The sequence below is a fragment of the Macrotis lagotis genome, chromosome X (genome assembly GCF_037893015.1).
Source record: "Macrotis lagotis isolate mMagLag1 chromosome X, bilby.v1.9.chrom.fasta, whole genome shotgun sequence".
NCBI lineage: Eukaryota > Metazoa > Chordata > Mammalia > Peramelemorphia > Peramelidae > Macrotis > Macrotis lagotis.
Genome location: NC_133666.1, coordinates 30,974,262 through 30,993,611, shown reverse-complemented (window position 1 = coordinate 30,993,611; position 19,350 = coordinate 30,974,262). Strand labels below are relative to the sequence as shown.

General features: G+C 40.8%; 1 protein-coding gene across 2 annotated transcripts in view; it reads right to left on the bottom strand.

Annotated features, from left to right (window-relative positions):
• Positions 1-4,977: 4,977 nt before the first annotated feature.
• Positions 4,978-19,350, bottom strand: part of LOC141499561 (integrator complex subunit 6-like) — a 69,887-nt gene continuing 55,514 nt past the window's right edge. The window contains exons 15-18 of one of the 2 annotated variants that reach the window (XM_074202235.1): positions 13,894-14,092; positions 11,470-12,228; positions 8,670-8,763; positions 4,978-6,131 (exon numbers count right to left, since the gene is read on the bottom strand). In XM_074202235.1, coding sequence (XP_074058336.1) covers positions 6,011-6,131; positions 8,670-8,763; positions 11,470-12,228; positions 13,894-14,092 — 1,173 coding nt within the window. In that variant the 3' untranslated portion in view covers positions 4,978-6,010. The remainder of the gene's footprint in view (positions 6,132-8,669; positions 8,764-11,469; positions 12,229-13,893; positions 14,093-19,350) is intronic. The other variant, XM_074202236.1, reaches the window with a different exon arrangement.

Below are 19,350 nucleotides of genomic sequence, written 5' to 3'. Positions count from 1 at the left end.
GTTAATCTTAGAGGGAAGTCTAGTATCAGGATTGAGAGAGACCAGGAAAGGCTTCTTGCAGGTGAGGCTTTAACTGAAATCTGAAGGCAAGCAGGAAAGTTGGAAGGCAGAGACGAGGAGGGAGAGCATTCCAGGCAGCCAAGAAAAACAGCCTAAGTTGGGAAGGGGAATGTATTATGTTAGGCAGGAACAACAAAGAGGCCAGTGTCACTGGATCACAAAGTGAGAGAAGACTGGAAAGGTGGTGGGGAGCCTTTAAAAGATACAGGATTGAAGGTGGAGCCAAGATGGCGACAAGAGCAGATCGTGTCTTAGGCATTCTCTCATAAAGCTTCTAAACTGACTCTAATTAAACTTTCGAGAGACAGAACCCACAGAGGGACTCAGTGAGGCAGCTCTCCTACTCAAGGTAACCTGGAAAAGAGCAGAAAGGCTCTGCTCCCCGGGGGTCGGAGGGGCGGCCCGCCAGAGGGGTGGCCCACAAGAGAGAAAGAACTTCAGCCTCCGGGAAGCAGCTCCAGGGTGCAGGGAGCCGAGGCCCACAGCAGTGGGGCAGTTTTGTGAGCCACGCCCTGGGGAGCACTGAGCACAACTTGGGGGAACAGCGAGGGGACCTCTGGCAGAGTGAGCAGGTGGAGCCCAGCTGTCAGGGCACACAGAGAGCAGCAAGCAGCCAAGGCAGTCCCAATCCAGGAAACAGAAGCAGGCGGAGCCAGTAAGCAGGAGCCCCCAGGGCATGAGCCCATTGAACCCAGGGAGGGGAGTGAAGAGAGACTGCCCAGATCTGCCCTCTGCCCCTGTAACAGGACTCTGGGGCTCTGACCACATTCAGATCCTAATCACAGTCTAGGCCCCTCCCATAGAACAGCAGCCCCCCCCCAGCGAGGTGTGTCAGAGGGGGGCGCATATGGTCATTCACAGACCAGGAAGGAGGACAGAGCCTCACACACTGAGACCCTTGTGGGAGTGTCCCAAAAGCTCAGGAAGCTCCCCCAAAATAGGCTTAGGCTGGGAAAATGAACAAGCAGAGAAAAAAGAGGAACACCAATAAGAAATATTTTGCCTGTGAGCCCAAGAAGGATCAAAACACTCAGTCTGAAGATGAGGAAGCACAAGCTCCTGCATCTAAAGACTCCAAGCAAAAGAGAAATTGGGCTCAGGCCATGACAGAGCTCAAAAAACTTTGAAAAGCAAATGAGGTAGATAGAAGAAAAACTGGGAAAAGAAATGAGATGCAGGAAAAACATGAAAATGAAGTCAGCAGCTTAGTCAAGGAAATCCAAAAATGCTGAAGAAAATAGCATGCTAAAAACCAGCTTAAGTCAAATGGGTAAAACAGTTCAAAAAGTTATTGAGAAGAATGCTTTAAAAAGAAGAATTAGGGGTGGCTAGGTGGCGTAGTGGATAAAGCAACGGCCTTGGAGTCAGGAGTACCTGGGTTCAAATCTGGTCTCAGACACTTAATAATTACCTAGCTGTGTGGCCTTGGGCAAGCCACTTAACCCCATTTGCCTTGCAAAAACCTTATAAAAAAAGAAAAAAGAAGAATTGGCCAGATGGAAAAAGAGATAAGAAAGCTCTCTGAGGAAAACAAATCCTTCAATCAAAGAATAGAACTCAGGGAGACTGATGAATTTATGAGAAATCAGGACTCAATACTTCAAAGCCAAAAGAATGAAAAATTAGAAGCAAATGTGAAACATCTCATTGGAAAAACAACTGATATGGCAAACAGACTTAGGAAAGATAATTTAAAAATTATTGGAATACCTGAAAGTCATGATAAGGAAAAAAGCCTTGACCTCATTTTCAAAGAATTACTACAGGAAAATTGCCCAAATATCCTAGAAGCAGAGGGCAAAATAGAAATGGAGAGAATCCACAGATCTCCCTGAGAAAGAGATCCAAAAAACCAACCCCTAGGAATATTATAGCTAAGTTCCAGAACTCCCAAGTCAAAGAGAAAATATTACAAGCAGCCAGAAGGACACAGTTCAGATATTGTGGAGCTGCAGTCAGGATCACATAGGACTTAGCAGCAACTACACTGGAAGCTCATAGGGCTTGGAATATAATATACCAGAAGGCAAAAGAGCTTAGAATGCAACCGAGAATCAACTACCCAGCAAGGCTGAATGTCCTCTTCCAGGGAAAAAGATGGACTTTCAATGAACCAAGGGAATTTCAAATGTTCCTGTTGGAATGGCCAGAACTGAACAGAAGGTTTGATATTCAAATACAGAACTCAGGTGAAGCATAGAGATTGGAGGAGAGGGGGAAAATATGAGGGACTTGATGCACTGCATGTATTCCTGCATAGAAAAATGACACTGATAATACTCATATGAACCTTCTCAGTTAATAGAGCAGGTAGAAGGAGATTTTATAATTGAAGCACAGGAAAAAGCTGAATTTGAAGATAAAATATGGTGTAAAAATGGAGTCAATAGAAAAAAGGGAAATGAAATGGCAGAAAGAAAAAGGAGAGGGAGACTAGGCCAAGATATTTCATACAATAAGATTTTTCTTTTTTACAATGAGCTATTGCAATGATATGGAAGGGGGGAGGCAAGGGGGAATGAGGGAAACTTCTCTCTCATCAGAGGTGGCTAGGAGAGGAAACAGCATATATGCTCAATGGGGTACAGACATCTAGAGTAAGAAGGAGAGGGGGGACAGGGGGAAGGGGGGATGTGAATGATGGAGGAGAGGATAGACCATGGGGGGAGAGTGGTCAGATATAGCACATTTTCTTTTTTTTACTTCTTGCAAGGGACTGGGATTGGAAGGCCTGTCCGGGAGCATAAGGCCAGGTGGATGCTGGGCCTAAGGGGTGCTATAGAGCCTCAGGGTCTCTTGGCTCCAGGGCCAGGGATCTGTCTGCTGCGCCACTCAGCTACCCTACAGCAGAGTCAGAGTGAAAGGAGAGAGAAAATATAGTACATGGTGGTGAAATACGAAAGGAGGGAGTTGCGATCAGCAATGGCAACAGTGGAAAAATATGGAAGTAACTTTTACAATGGACTTACCATAAAGAATGTGATCCACCCAGGACAGAGTTGTTGGTGTTGGAACACAGACTGAAGCAAATTTATTATTATTATTATTATGGGGGGGGTGCAGGGCAAATGGGGCTGGGTGGTCTGCCTGGGGCTGCATAGCAGGGTGATTGTTGGGTGTCTGAGGCCAGACTTGGACCTGGACACTCCTGGTTCAAGAGACAGTGGTCTGTCTGCCACCTGGATGCCCCTACTATTATTACCATTTTATTTTATGTCTTTTTTCTTTTTTTTGGTTTTTGCAGGGCAGTGTGGTTCGGGTGGCTTGCATGTCACACAGCTGGGTGATTGTTGGGTGCATGGGGCCAGATGTGGGTTTGGGTGCTCCTGGCTCCAGAGCTGGTGCTCCGTCCATTGCTCCACCTAGACATACTATAATTATTACTACTATTTTTTAAATTTAAATTTTAATTTTTTCTCTCCCCTTTACTTTATCGCTCAAGTGAGTCTATATTTTTTGGGTAGAGGGAGTATTTTGTTTACTCTTAAACAAGAATATTTTATTACTGTATAAAAAACATTATTTGTACAAAATGAGAAATAAATATTAAATAAAGAAAAAAATAAAAATAAAAAAGATAAAGGATTTTATATTTGGTAATAGGGAGCCACTGAAGTTTTGTGAGTGAGTGAGAGAATGAGAGAGTGAGAGCAAGAGACAGAGTGAGAGCCAGAGCAAGAGAGAGAAAGAGAGAGAGAGAGACAGAGTGTTTGTGTGTGTGTGTGTGTGTGTGTGTGTGTGTGTGTGCGCATTGTGAGTATTGTGTATCATGTACCCAACTTTTATTTTGCCAACTCTTCAGATGGTTGACTTTTAGTCTCCTGGATACTCTTTCTTCCCATGGTTTAAGTCCACTTCTCTCTCCTGGTTCTAGTTTGACTTGACCACTTCTTCTCCTGGTTCCTTGTTCATCTTCTTACTTCTAGACATGATTGGGGGGTGTGAGGGGAAGGGGCTCCAGGCTTCAAGGGGGCCTATCTGGGACCTATCTATAGTTAGCAGCTCCCAATGTTTCAATTAACCCATAGGTTCAAGAAGGATGCACTTTTAGGAGAATGAAAACGATTTATTTGAGTTGAAAGCTTATTTGTTACCAGATACAATTATCACAGAATTTATGCCTTTAACAACACTGCTCAAAAATAATTCTTTATAGAACATGAAAAAACTTTTAACCTTTACAAAGCAGCACAGTGAATACAAATCTGCCTAGAGAAGCACCAACCTCAGAAGATGAAAAGAAAGTTGAGGTCAGGGATCTGAAAAATTTCAAATAGATTTTCACAAAAATATGTAAACAAAGCTGAAGAGAGTCTGAGAGACAGTTTAAGGGACTGGCAGGAGGGATTGATCAAGAAAGATTTTATTAAGCATCTGTGTGTGAGAATGTTCTAAGCAATTGGGCAAACAAAGAGAAAGGGAATATCATCCCTGTTCTCAGAGAGCTTACATTCTAATGGGAGAGACAAAATGTCCATAGATAGGCATATAGAAAATCCATAGTGAAGAGGTAAAATACAACCTGAGCAGCAAAGACACTGGTGGTTGGGATGGGGGGAAGGATATGGACCCTTGGGGGGAGAGGGGGGAGACCTGGCAAGTTAGGGGTGGGAGAGGAGGGAGATGGGGACCTGGCAGACTGGGGGTGGGAGGAGAGGAGGGAAATGGGGACCGGGCAGACTGGGTGGGGGGAAGAGGAGGGCAATGGGGACCTGGCAGACTGGGGGTGGAAGAGGAGGGCGATGGGGACCTGGCAGACTTGGGGGGGAGGGGAAGAGGAGGGAGATGGGGACCTGGCAGACTGGGGGGGGGGGGAGGGAAGAGGAGGGAGATGGGGACCTGGCAGACTGGAGGGAGGAAGAGGAGGGAGATGGGGAACTGGCAGACCTGGGGGGGGGAAGAGGAGGGCAATGGGGACCTGGCAGACGGGGGGGAGGGGATATGAGGGACCTGGAAGGTCAAGGGGGAGGGGGAGTTAGGGACCTGGCAGGTTGGGGATGGGGTCACCTGGGAAAAGGTCTCTTGAAGGCAGCTGCATCTTGAAGAATTCTAGATGGAGGAAGTGAAGAGGGAGAATATTCTAGGCCTGAAAAACAGTCAGTTCAAAGGTACTGAGATGGAAAATGGAGCAATATATGAACGGAATAGGAAATAAGCCAGTATGGCTGGCCTCCAGAGTAGAACAGTGAGGTGGTGGGCCTTACTGACACCAGAAGAGTGGGCCCAGCAACAGGTTGTCTCAGAGTTACCTTCCTGTATCATGAATACCCAATCAGCAGGTTTCTTTCTTTCTGGTTCTATTTACTCAGAAGCCTGCATCATTTAAAAGGCATAGCTAAACCAAACTTCTCTCTTTCCATGGGAGAAATAAGGGATTATGGGTGTTGTGGAATGTTGCATACACTGTCCAAGTCAGTTGGTGCCAGTTGATTTTGCTTTAAATGGTTTTTTTTCTCATAAGGGAAGGCTCATTGAGGGGGCATTGGGTTTGGAAGAGGAACACTTAGATCTAGAAATAACTAAAGTAAAAGCAACTAGCATCAAAGTATGTTTTTAAAATCACACCAAATAATAAAAGTTTGTGAAATTACGGCTGTGGCAATGTCTACCAACTTTTGAATTATGATGGACAGGAGTAGGGTAGCTTGTCTTTCCAAAGAAAGGTGATGGTCTTTGCAGGGGGCAAGCGTCAGACTTTGCAACTTGCTTCCCACTTCACACAAAGCTACCTGTGGACCCTCTGAAAGAATGATCACCCTTCAGAGGCAAAAATAGTCACCCCACTCCCAGGAAATTGCTATGGCTACATGTCCCAGCTTCTGCTGGGCAAGAGATATCAAATGAAAATGCTATCATATCTGTGCTCGGATTTTTATAGGCAAAGGCAGGAGTATACACTGGGAACATTCATGAGAAAAAGAGATAAGCAAGCTGGTCATTTCTCAAAACATTACTTTGGAACATTAACATTTTTCTCTTGGTCAGCATTATTGGAATTGGTTGGCATGTTTTGTACGTGGATTTCTTCTAGTAGTGACTCCAGGCGTCGAATTAAGACTTTTTTTTTAAATCTGAAAATAGTCATAAAAGAGATTAAGTCAACCAGCATATATTATTCAAGTATCTTTTTCCATGCTAGGTGCTGAGGGGCATGTGAAGATGACTTCAGACTTTTGGATACACAACATGTTCATGTTGTTGGATCAACTGGGGTCTTACTGTTGTATGTATATCAATCATTTTCTTTTTCCCCCCAAGTTGATTTTAGACTCCCTAAAGTGGCTATTCCAAATTCATATCCTAATCCTTCCCACTGATGGATCAACTCTTGCTTTACTGAGAAAATTAAGGTCATTGGAAGTCTGTCTTTACCTCTGCCTATCAGAATCCTTCTTCTTCAAGGCTCAAACCAGGTGGCAACCTCCACACCAAGAAGTCCAGTCCAATCTCCCTATTTATTGGTGTTCTCTTTTTTTGCCTTTCTATTTATTTATCTGTCAGCTCCAAACATATTACCAAATTCAATAAGGAAAAGAGGTGTTTAGGTGAAGAGTCTATTTGAGTTAACCAAGTTACCACATATACTATAGTTGGAGATTGAACTGAATAGAATTTGTACTATCTGGAAATCAAATCTTGGCAATGACTCTTCTGAATCCCTATCTCCTGTGCTTTGTCCCTCTTGTCATGTACCAGAAAATTCTACTTATTCTGGTTGGCTGAAAATGATAACAGTCATCATCCTGGTATAAAATATAGACCCTACGTTTTCCCCCAAATATAGCTTGTATAAGACTTGAGGGTGGCTTCTTTTTCAGTGCAATCAGCCAATCAGTAAACATTTTTTAAGTATCCACTATATACCAAGGATTTATGGACATTTACTCTGTACCAAGTACTGGAGATACCAAAGCAAAATTAAAGAGTCTCTGTCCTCAAGAAACTTGTCTCCATACAGTTACAAAGAGCTCTCCTTGGACGGACGTGGCCTATGGTCCAATGAGCACAATATCCCACACCTCCAACGTTACTCAACCTTCTTGTGGCAACTCAGTGGGCTGGCTGATCCAGGGCTCCTGAAAAAGGGAGTTTGATAGAACCGAAAGAACCTTGGTCTTGGAAGGTTTGAGTCAGAAGTCTGGCTTGGCCACCCCTACTCCCCTCAAGCTTCTTAGCCAACATTAGTCATGGGACCCTGGGGAAACAACACAGCCTCTTGGACATACTCAGGTGGAAAACATACTGTTTGCCTTCTCAAGGGGTGAGAGAGGGGCAGGAGAGAGGGAGAGAACTTGGAACTCAACATTTAAAGAAATAAATGTTAAAAATTTCTTAAACATAATTGGGAAATATTTAATGAAAAATAAATAAAAATGTATTAAAAAAAACAACAACAGGGATATTAGGTTTTATATTACCTGCCTTACAAGGCTGCTGGGAAGAAAAATACTTTGTGAAATCACGAGTGTAAGCATTAATGAGTCTGCCACTAGCATCAGCTTATAAAACTGGAAAATAAATCTTGCAAAGGAATTGATTAACAGCTATGATAGATAAGGAGGCAGTTAGGCAATTAAGTGGATAGGGCCTGATGTCAAGAAAACCCGAGTTCAAATGTGATCTCAAACACTTCTTAGCTGTGTGACCCTGGGCAAGTCAATTCACCCTGTTTGCCTCGGTTTCCTCATAGCTAGTGAAGGAAATGGCAAACCATACCAATATCTCTGCCAAAAAAACCCCCAGTGGGGGACATGAAGAGGCAGATGTGTCTGAAAACAACTATAAACAACAGGGCTTTTAAGCTTGCAAAGCTGTACCTAGTGGTATTTCATTTGACTCTCACAGTCCTGTGAGGTTGGCCCTATTATTATCATCACCACAATATGTACACAAAGTAGGAACTGTTGATCATTTTTTTTGCAAGGCAGTGGGATTATGTGGCTTGCCCAAGGCCGCACAGCCAGGTAATTATTAAGTGTCTGAAGTAGGATTTGAACTCAGGTACTCTCAATTCCAAGGCTGGTGCTCTATATACTGTGCCACCTAGCCACCCCAACTGTTGATCATTTCAATATTTTTCATCAATGGTCACTACAGAAAGGCTCTCAGAGTCAAAGGCATCATCTAGAGGTGGGCCTTTCTTCCTCTGAAATTCTGGTACTGCTCTGCCTCTAATCCCTTCCTTTATTCTTTTCATTATCTCTGCTCCATGATTGTAGCTTGGATCCTGACAAAACAGAAAATTCCCACTCCAAGTCCCTAGCCTGTCTGCCCACTGATGATAGCAGAACTAGGGGTAGTGCTACATCACACAATGTTTGAGCTCATTTCAGAGGCTAAAGTAGAGGTCTCAAGAGGGGAAAGGATTTGCCCAGAGTCACACAGGCAAGAAGGGACAGAGATGGGATCAGAAATGGCTGGCTCACTCCAAATTGAGTTCTCTTTGCAACAGATCCAGGCTTCCTCTCAGGTTCCTGCTCATCCATTTGGTGGCAAAGGGAAACAGGATGAAGGTGGAGTTAAAAGTCATGCACCCTCCATGCCCCCCACTCTGGCTCCCTGCCTTGTCTTTAGCCTATAAGTCCTAAGTATCTCTGCTCAATACATACCTTGCTGCCTCCCTGATAGCAACAAAAATCAAACGTTTCTGCATTTCCACAGATCCATGTGCTTTCCCAAGCAGAGTGAAGATCTTTTCATAATCTGAGGGTATAAAAAACAAGTGTTTTCTGAATTTTTTTTCTTTCTAAAAGCACTAAATTGTTATTGAATTCATGAAAAGAAAGTCAGAGCTAAGAAAAACCAGTGAGCTGAGCTAGCAGCATGGACAGTATATGGGCCAACTTCCTATTGTTTGCATTCAAGCTAAAGAATTTTCATATGTCAGTAAGCACCACCTAAATGTTCAATATTATTATTATCATTATATGCTGTTTTTCATTTGATATCTCCTTTGCCTTGCTTAAATAGCATTAGTCCAAAACACTCTGATTTGGCAACTTCCATATACAAATATATGAGCGTTCTAGAAATGTCCCAGAGGAGGGCTTTTCCTTTCCCAACACAGATTACAACAGAATAAGAAGTCCAAGGGACTCTGCCATTATTGACAGACACATCTTAAAACAGTCACTTCCCTGCTTGCCATTGGGCATACATTCTCATTATTGTCATTTACAACTGCTGAAAAGCTAGATCTTGTCTGGGGAGTTTTACAATCAAAAACTCAAAGTGAAGAAGTGACAGTATAACTTGTCAAAGAGATGAAGAGTTTCTTGCTTGTTTGTTTTTTTGCAAAGTAATAGGGTCAAGTGACTTGCCCAAGGCCACACAGCTAAGTAATTATTAAGTATCTGAGGTTGCATTTGAACTCAGGTCCTCCTGACTCCAGGGCTCGTGCTCTATCCAGCGCACCACCTAGCTGCCCCCAAGAGAAGAACAGTTTTGAAAAGAGATGTAACCATCTATAACCATGTAAAAAAATGACCCACATCACTAAAATAAATGAAAAATTAAAACTGAAGATTCCCTTCATATCTAGTAAATTGGAAAAAATGACAAAAAGATTAGCAATCATCTAATTAGAGAGACTGAGAAAATAGGCACACAAATAGACTGTTGTTGAGACCATGAATCAGTGCACCCATTCTGGAAAACAATTTGGAATTAGGCCAGAAAAAGCTATCAAATTATTTATATCCTTTGATCTAAGCAATTCCAATAGTAGGCATGTGGCCCATGGAGGGCAAATGGCAAAGTTCCCACATATACCCTATACCAAAGTATGTAGAGCACCATTCTCCTTTGTGGTAGCAAAGGACTAGAAATAAAGCAGGCATCCACCAACTGGAGAATGGCTGGAGTAATTGAGGAAAAAGAAGGTAATGGATACTATTGTTCTACAAGACATTAGGAAAATAAAAAACTCAGAGAAACACAAGAAAGGTTGTTGGAAGCAAAGTCCAATAAAGAAATCAGAACAAGAAAAAGGATATACACAATAACTCCAGTAATATAAAGGAAAATAAAAGGCATCCGAACTTGGATTAAATGCAATGACCAACCTTAGTTCCAGAGAATAGATGATGAAACACACTTCCCTCCTTTTGATAGAGTGGTGGGGGGCTACAGGTGCGGAATGTCACACAGGATGTCAGACGTGGTCGTTGTGTTGGTTTTTTTTTTTACCTGTTTTTCTCTTTTACAAGGGGAGGGTGGGAGTGGAATATATGGGGAAGTGATTATGATGTTTTAAAAAAGGCATCAATAAAAATAAAAATAAAAAAGACTCCAGGAGGGAAGTCAGTGCTAATAAGTGACCATACCTTGTCAAAGGATATGAGCAGTTATTAAAAAAAAGAAATGTAAAGTATTGACAGTCCTATGAAAAAATTATGCAAATTATCAATTGCTGCTGTTGTTTGGTAGAGTCTGATAGCACACCAATGCTGGTTGTGGAGTTTTCTTGGCAAAGATACTGAAGTTGTTTGCTATTTCCTTCTCCAGTTAAGGCAAACAGGGCAAAGTGACTTGCCCAGGGTCCCACAGCAAGTAAGTGGCAGAGGCCAAATCTGAACTCAGATCTTCCTGACTCCAGGCCTCTCACTCCATCCACTCAACCACAAAATGCAAACTGAAACAATTCTGTGGCATCATCTCTCACTGATTAAATTGGCAAATGAAATAAAAAATGGGAATAATCAGTGTTGGAGAGGCTGTGGTAAGAAAGGCACACCAATATGGTTGGTGGGGTTGTGAATCGCTTAAACTTATCTGGAAACTAATTTGGAATTATGTGAGAAAAGTGACTAAGCTGTTCATACCCTTTGACCCAGTACTCCCATTCCTGGGCATGTACCCAAGGATGTCAATGACAGAAATATCCTTTATGTACCAAAGTATTCATGGAAGTCCTTTTGTAGTAGCCACCAGCTGGAAACAAATTACGTGCTCACCAATTGGTGGAATGCTTGAAAAAACTATGGTACATGAATCTGATAGAATATTACTGTGCTATAAGAAACGATGACTATGACGAATTCAGAGAAACATGGAAGACGTAGAAGCAGAAGTGATAAGAAATGAAGAGTCAGGAGAACAAAATACAATGATAGAAAGGAAAGACAACACAATTCAGATCAAATACAATGACCACCGTTGACTCCAGATGACTGATGTTAAAACACACTTCCTTCCTCTCTCTTAAGGAATGGTAAGCTGCAAGAGTAGAATGTTAGATGTTTTGTCAGTGACAGTTGCTACAACAAAGAGATAAGCAGTGCAAAGAACCATCCAAAGATGGGGAAAACGTGACTATAGAAAGTGACAGTAGTTTGGGAGATTTTTCCCCTCATGGCAGTTATAAGCCCTCTCTCAGTGATTGTGCTGACAGGACTTTTTAATACTTACTTCTTCCAGGCTTTCGCACTTCCTTCAGTATTTGAACTTTGAGACTAGCTTCACTTTCCGGTAGGCTTGAGGAACTGGATGCTTCGCCCAACTGTGATGTTGATGTCGATGCTCTTGCAGTTGCTGCAGGTGCTACTTCTAGGACTGCAGTGGCGGTTGCTGCTGCTGCTGCTGATGTAGATGCTGTTTCGACAGCTGCCATGGCTGCTGCTGATGATGCTGCTGTTGCTCTTGCAGCGGCAGCAGCGGCGGCGGTGGCAGCAGCTGCTGCTGAGATTGATGCTATGGCTGCTGAGATTGATGCTATTGCCGCTGCTGTGGCTGCTGTTGATGTTGCTGTTGATGTAGTTGCTGCTGCTGCTGCTGCTACCGCTGCTCTTTGTTCATTCAGGAAGAAGGTGTAATTGTCCGATTCTCTGCCAACTGTATCATCATCATCATCATCATCATCATCATCATCATCATCATCACCATAATCATAATCATCATCATCATCATCATCATCATCATCATCATCATCATCAGCATCACCATCATCGCCATCATTGTCACCATCACCATCGTCATCGTCACCATCACCATCACCATCTCTACGGACCAACCCACCACTCAAGCTATTCAACTCGTTGAGCAGAATATCCAAATTATTTATCAGACCATTAGATTCCTCAATAGCTTCATCTGAATGGGATGATGAACTAAATGGAATCTGATCATCTTCCAACCCTTCTTCGCTGTCATCTTGAACTACACTTGTATCTGGAAATCACATTAAGATATGGAATTGAGAAAGGACTCACTGGATCGCAAGCTCTGGTTCCTCATTTAGGGACAGATTCCCACCAGTTATTACTTTCTTCAAATACAAATGGAGAAAATGAAAGGAGCCAATAAATTCAAGTAACTATGGCACAAAAACGTCCAACAAAAGGAATCAAGAGGATGACCCTAGCCACCTTTTCCCTTTGCATGATGAATCTCTACATGAAATTTAAAAAACCCACCATTTGTCTAATCTTTTGCATTTTATTTTTTAATTTTTTCATATTTTTAATTTTTTTTTTAGGTTTTTGCAAGGCAAATGGGGTTAAGTGACTTGTCCAAGGCCACACGGCTAGGTCATTATGAAGTGTCTGAGGCCGGATCTGAACCCAGGCACTCCTGACTCCAGGGCCGGTGCTCTATCCACTGTGCCACCTAGCTGACCCATCTTTTGCATTTTATAAGCTACTAAAAAACTGGAACCGCACAAGTCTGTCTCAGAATGTTTTGACTTTAACATTGAAAATATAAATTGTCAGAGGCTTGTTGTTTATACTGAAGGATTATACTAAGAATTCAGTAAAAAGGCGAACACAATGCTTATCTACAGGATGTATGGCTGGAGGGGTGGGGTGTAATAGAAACTGGCTTATGTCTGATTTAGTGATGGCTGACAAAGCTCTCAGAAGCTTTGGGGAAGACTTGTCAATGATCTTTGCACATTCTAAGGAATGATGACTGTTTATTTGGGGATATGGGTGGATTAGAAGAGAGACGAGGAGGAAAATGATCATGAGGAACAATCATCATTACCACCAAGATATGAGGGGGCAGGGGTGGCTAGGTGGCACAGTGGATAGAGCACCGGCCCTGGAGTCAGGAGTGCCTGGGTTCAGATCCGGTCTCAGACACTTCATAATGACCTAGCCGTGTGGCCTTGGACAAGCCACTTAACCCCATTTGCCTTGCAAAAACCTAAAAAAAATATGAGGGGGTGACCAGCACTTGAAAGACATCAGTTAAGGCAATATTGATTGCTGCTAATGGTGATGTAATGACTGTGAAAAATAACTAAGGCAAGATATGTTCAGGATTGATGACAGTGATGCATGAGGAAAGAGTAACATTATGGGGATGCCAGACATAGGCCCTTAGATCTAGAGCTGGGAGGGACCCCAGAGGCCATCAAGGCCAGTATTCTCATTTTACAGACAAGGAAACTGAGGCCCAAGGAAGAAAAGTGACTTGCCCAGGATCACAAAAGTACTCAAGTGGCAGAGTGAAGATTGTGTATATGTGTGTGCATATACATATCTATATCTATATCTTTATTTATAATGTATATACACATATATGTATCCACACATAATTGCATCTATGTGGAAAGCCATGTATTCAGACCAGCACCAAGAAAGTACCTTAAAGAAAGGTGCTTAATAAATGCTTTTAGAACTCCAACTATTTTAGAGGCATGAGCTACTTGCCCGTGCTATATGGAGACAGACAATACATGAATAATAACCTCAACCATCTCTTGCTCACTCTTCAGCTTGGGAAGGCTAAGAGGTAAAAAGGTGAGCCCTGAAACAACAACATTTCCCCAAGAACTTTCTTCCTGAAAGTTCAAGGAAAATGGTCATCAACCAGAAATCACAACTATACCTCTATATCTTAAGAGTTCCTGAGGATTTGAAAATGATGGCAGGTCATTTCCACTTGAGCTTGTAGCTTGGGACTTCTTCAATAGAGAGGATGGGGATGAGTTTCGCTTTTTCTTTGGGGATCCCATAGAGTGTTGTTCTCCAGAGCGCTTATTTGAAGGTCCTGCTATAAACTCATCAGTTTCATCAACCATCATCCCCTAAAAAGCATCAACAAATGAATTTCAATAGGAAACAAAAATAAAACAACACACAGTGAAATGCAATCCATTGCTCAAATGCATTTGGGTTTTATATTTTGCCTCTTTGCATGAACTGTGCTTTGATGATTCTGCTCACACACGAACCAAGTCGAGCCAAGTATGGCAGGATTTCATATTCTAATTTGGAATATGGTGAACACTTGATTATCCAGGATAAGTTTTAATCCTGAGCCTGATTCTTCCCACTGCTGAACAACCCTCTGCCAAGAGAAAGGCTGACTGGTTTGACCATTCACCTAATGGAGAGAGGAAGAATGTGAATTTGTGGCAAAATGTATAGGTAGCACAATCCAAAGCCATTTGCATTTAGGAATGAGATGTATATTCTGGTTAATCATTTTTTTAAATCGAATTCATTTAATTAGCACTATCTTGGGACTTCCGGCCAAGATGGTGGAGAGAAGACAGACACAGTTCTAAAGTCTCCTGATCTCTTCCCCATCTATCACATGAAACAAACCTCTTAAAAGAAATCCGAACCAGGAAACCCAGAAAGAAAAGCCAGGAGAGGAAAATCTACCTCAGGATTTGTCTCCCGCAGCACATAGAATGATCTAAAAAAAAAATACACTACCTCCCTAAAAAGGGGGACAGGAAAGAGATGGGAGGAGGGAGGGGATTGAATGGGACAAATCTCATTACACTAAGAGGTACAAAAAACCTATGGTAATAGAGGGGAAGAAGGAAGTAGAGGAGAAACACCTGAATCTTCTTCTCATCAGACTTGGCTTAAAGTCAACCTACACATACTCAGTTAACTTATAAAGCATCTAACCTTTCAAGAAGTAAAAGGGGAAAAGGGGAGGGGGGACAGAGAAAGGGAAGGGGAGTAGAGGAAATAAGGGGAAATAACAAAAGGAAGGGAAGGGAACAGGGAAAGGGGAAAGAAAGGGGAGGGTGTGATATAGGAGGGCAAACACACTGAAGGGGGTGGTATTCAAAAACAAAATACTGGGGACTATGGATAAAAGGGGGGAAAGGGGGGAAAATACAAACAGAGGGAAGATAGCACAGAGGGCAATAAAGAATTAGTAATCATAACCTTGAATGTGAATAGGATGAATTCTCCCTTAAAATGTAAGCAAATAGCAGAGTGGATTAAAAACCAGAATCCTACAATATGCTGCTTACAAGAAACTCATTTGAAGCAGAGAGATACATATAGAGTAAAGGTAAAAGGTTGGAGCAAAATATATTTTGCTTCAGCTGAAGTAAAAAAAAAGCAGGGGTAGCAATCCTTATCTCAGACAAAGCAGCAGCAAAAAGAGATAGCATTAAAAGAGATAAGGAAGGAAACTTTGTCCTCCTAAAAGGTACCATAGACAATAAAGTCATTTCAATATTGAATATATATGCACCCAGTGGGACAGCACCCAAATTCTTAGAGGAGAAGCTGAAAGAATTACAGGAAGACATAGACAGCAAAACTCTACTAGTAGGAAACCTCAACCTCCTGCTATCAGATCTAGATAAATCAAATCATAAAACAAACAAGAAAGAAATTAGGGAGGTAAATAGATTGTTAGAAAAATTAGATATGGTAGACTTATGGAGGAAACTGAATGGGGATAGGAAGGAATATACCTTTTTCTCTGCAGTACATGGAACTTATACAAAAATTGACCATGTACTAGGACATAAAAACCTAATGATCAACTGCAGAAAGGCAGAAATAGTGAATACATCTTTCTCAGATCACAATGCAATAAAAGGCATATGCAATACTGGGCCAAGGAGATATAGACCCAGAGCAAATTGGAAACTGAATAACCTCATCTTAAAAAATGAGTGGACCAAAAAACAAATTATAGAAAGAATTAATCATTTCATCCTAGATAATGATAATAATGAAACAACATACCAAAACCTATGGGATTCATTCAGAGCAACTCTCAGGGGATATATTATAGCTCTAAATGCTTATATGAATAAATTGGAGAAAGAGGAAATCAATGAACTAAACATGCAACTAAAAAAATTAGAGAAAGAACAAATCAAAAATCCCCAATCAAATACCAAATTAGAAATTTTAAAAATTAAAGGAGAAATTAATAAAATTGAAAGCAAAAAAGCTATTGAATTAATAAATAAAACCAAAAGTTGGTATTATGAAAAAACCAATAAAATTCATAAACCGCTGGTCAATTTGATTAAAAAAAAGAAAGAAGAAAACCAAATTGCTAGTATTATAAATGAAAAAGGTAAACTCACCACCAATGAGGAGGAAATTAAAGTAATAATTCAAAATTATTTTGCCCAACTTTATGCCAATAAATTTGATAATCTAAGTGAAATGGATGAATATTTACAAAAATATAAGTTGCTCAGGTTAAATGAAGAAGAGATTAAATACCTGAACAACCCTATCTCAGAAAAAGAAATTCAACAAGCCATTATTGAACTCCCTAAAAAAAATCTCCAGGGCCTGATGGATTCACAAGTGAATTCTACCAAACATTTAAGGAACAATTGGTTCCAATCCTATATAAACTCTGGAAAAATAGGGAAAGATGGAACTCTGCCTAACTCTTTCTATGAAACCAAGATGGTACTGTTACCTAAACCAGGAAGAGTTAAAACAGAGAAAGAAAATTATAGACCTATTTCCCTGATGAATATAGATGCAAAAATCCTAAATAAAATCTTAGCAAAACGACTACAAGAAGTCATCACTAGGATAATACATTATGATCAAGTAGGATTTATTCCAGGAATGCAAGGTTGGTTCAATATTAGGAAAACTGTTAGTATACTCAATTGTATCAACAACAAGCCCATCAGAAATCATATGATCATATCAATAGATGCTGAAAAAGCTTTTGACAAAATACAGCATCCATTCCTATTAAAAACACTAGAGAGTGTAGGAATAAATGGAGTGTTCCTTAAAATAATGAGCAGTATCTATCTGAAACCATCAACAAGCATTATACTCAATGGGGAGAGGCTAGAGGCATTCCCCATAAGATCAGGGGTGAAACAAGGGTGCCCATTATCACCACTACTATTCAATATTGTATTAGAAATGTTAGTATCAGCAATTAGAGAAGAAAAAGAAATTGAAGGAATTAGAATTGGGAAGGAAGAGACAAAACTCTCAGTCTTTGCAGATGACAAGATGGTCTACCTAGAGAATCCCAAAAAATCATCTAAAAAACTACTGGAAACAATTAGCAATTTTAGCAAAGTTGCAGGTTGTAAAATAAACTCCCATAAATCCTCAACTTTCCTATATATGACTAGCAAGAAACAGCAGAGCTAGAAAGAGAAATCCCATTCAAAGTAACCTCAGACAGTGTAAAATACTTGGGAGTCTATTTGCCAAGACAGACTCAGAATCTTTTTGAAAACAATTATAAAACACTTCTCACACAAATTAAATCAGATTTAAATAACTGGGCAAATATCAACTGCTTATGGATAGGTAGAGCTAATATAATAAAAATGATAATTCTACCAAAACTAAACTATCTGTTTAGTGCCCTACCAATCAAAATTCCAAAAAAAATTACTTTAATGAGCTAGAAAAAATTGTAAGTAAATTCATATGGTGAAATAAAAAGTCAAGAATTGCCAGGAGCTTAATGAAAAAAAGAGCAAACGAAGGTGGCTTAGCACTACCCGATCTAAAATTATATTATAAAGCATGAGTCATCAGAACTGTTTGGTACTGGCTAAGAAATAGAGTGGTGGACCAATGGAATAGATAGACTAGGTGTAAAAGCAGGAGACGATTATAGTAATCTGCTGTTTGATAAACCCAAAGAGTCAGGCCACCAGGATAAAAACTCCCTCTTTGATAAAAACTGCTGGGATAATTGGAAGTTAGTATGGAAGAAACTTAGATTAGACCAACACCTCACACCCTTTACCAAGATAAGATCCAAATGGATACAGGACATAGACATAAAAAACAATACTATAAGCAAATTAGAAGATCAAGGACTAGTCTACCTGTCAGATCTATGGAAAGGGGAACAGTTTATGATTAAGGAAGAGTTGGAGAACATCACCAAAAACCAATTAGATGATTTCGATTACATTAAATTAAAAAGGTTTTGCACAGATAAAACCAATGTAATCAAGATCAAAAGAAAAGTAGTAAATTGGGAAACAATCTTTACAACGAATGATTCTGACAAAGGACTCATTTCTAAAATATACAGAGAACTGAGTCATATTTTTAAAACAAAAAGCCATTCCCCAATTGACAAGTGGTCAAAGGATATGCAAAGGCAATTTACAGTAGATCAGGAGATCAAAGCAATCCATAGCCATATGAAAAAATGCTCTAAATCATTAATTATTAGAGAAATGCAAATTAAAGCTTCTCTGAGGTACCACCTCACACCTCTCAGACTGGCCAGTATGACCAGGAAAGATAATGATCATTGTTGGAAGGGATTCGGGAAATCTGGGACACTATTACACTGTTGGTGGAGCTGTGAACTCATCCAACCCTTCTGGAGAGCTATTTGGAACTATGCCCAAAGGGCAACAAAAATGTGAATACTCTTTGACCCAGCAATACCACTACTGGGTTTATACCCTGAAGAGATGAGGAAAAGGGTAAAAACATTTCTTGTACAAAAAATATTCATAGCAGCCCTGTTTGTGGTGGCAAAGAATTGGAAATCCAGTAAATGTCCTTCAATTGGGGAATGGTTTAGCAAACTGTGGTATATGTATGTCATGGAACACTACTGTTCTATTAGAAACCAGGAGGGACGGGATTTCAGGGAAACCTGGAGGGATTTGCATGAATTGATGAGGAGTGAGATGAGCAGAACCGGAAAAAAACACTGTACACCCTAACAGCAACATGGGAGTGATGTTCAACCTTGAAGGACTTGCTCATTCCATCAGCGCAACAATTGGGAACAATTTTAGGCTGTCTGCAAAGGAGAGTACCATCTGTATCCAGATAAGGAGCTGTGGAGTTTGAACAAAGTACAAGGACTATTCCCTTTAATTCGGAAAAAAAAACCCAGATGTCTTATGGTTTGATCTGGTTACCTCTGAGAATTCTGTTCTCTTTAAGGATATGATTTCTCTCTCATCACACCCAATTTGGATCGAGGTACAACATGGAAACAAAGTAAAGACTGATGGAGTGCTATCTGTGGGGTGGGGGTGGGGGGAGGGAAGCACGATTGGGGAAAACTGTAAAACTTAAATAATATCTTTAATAAAAA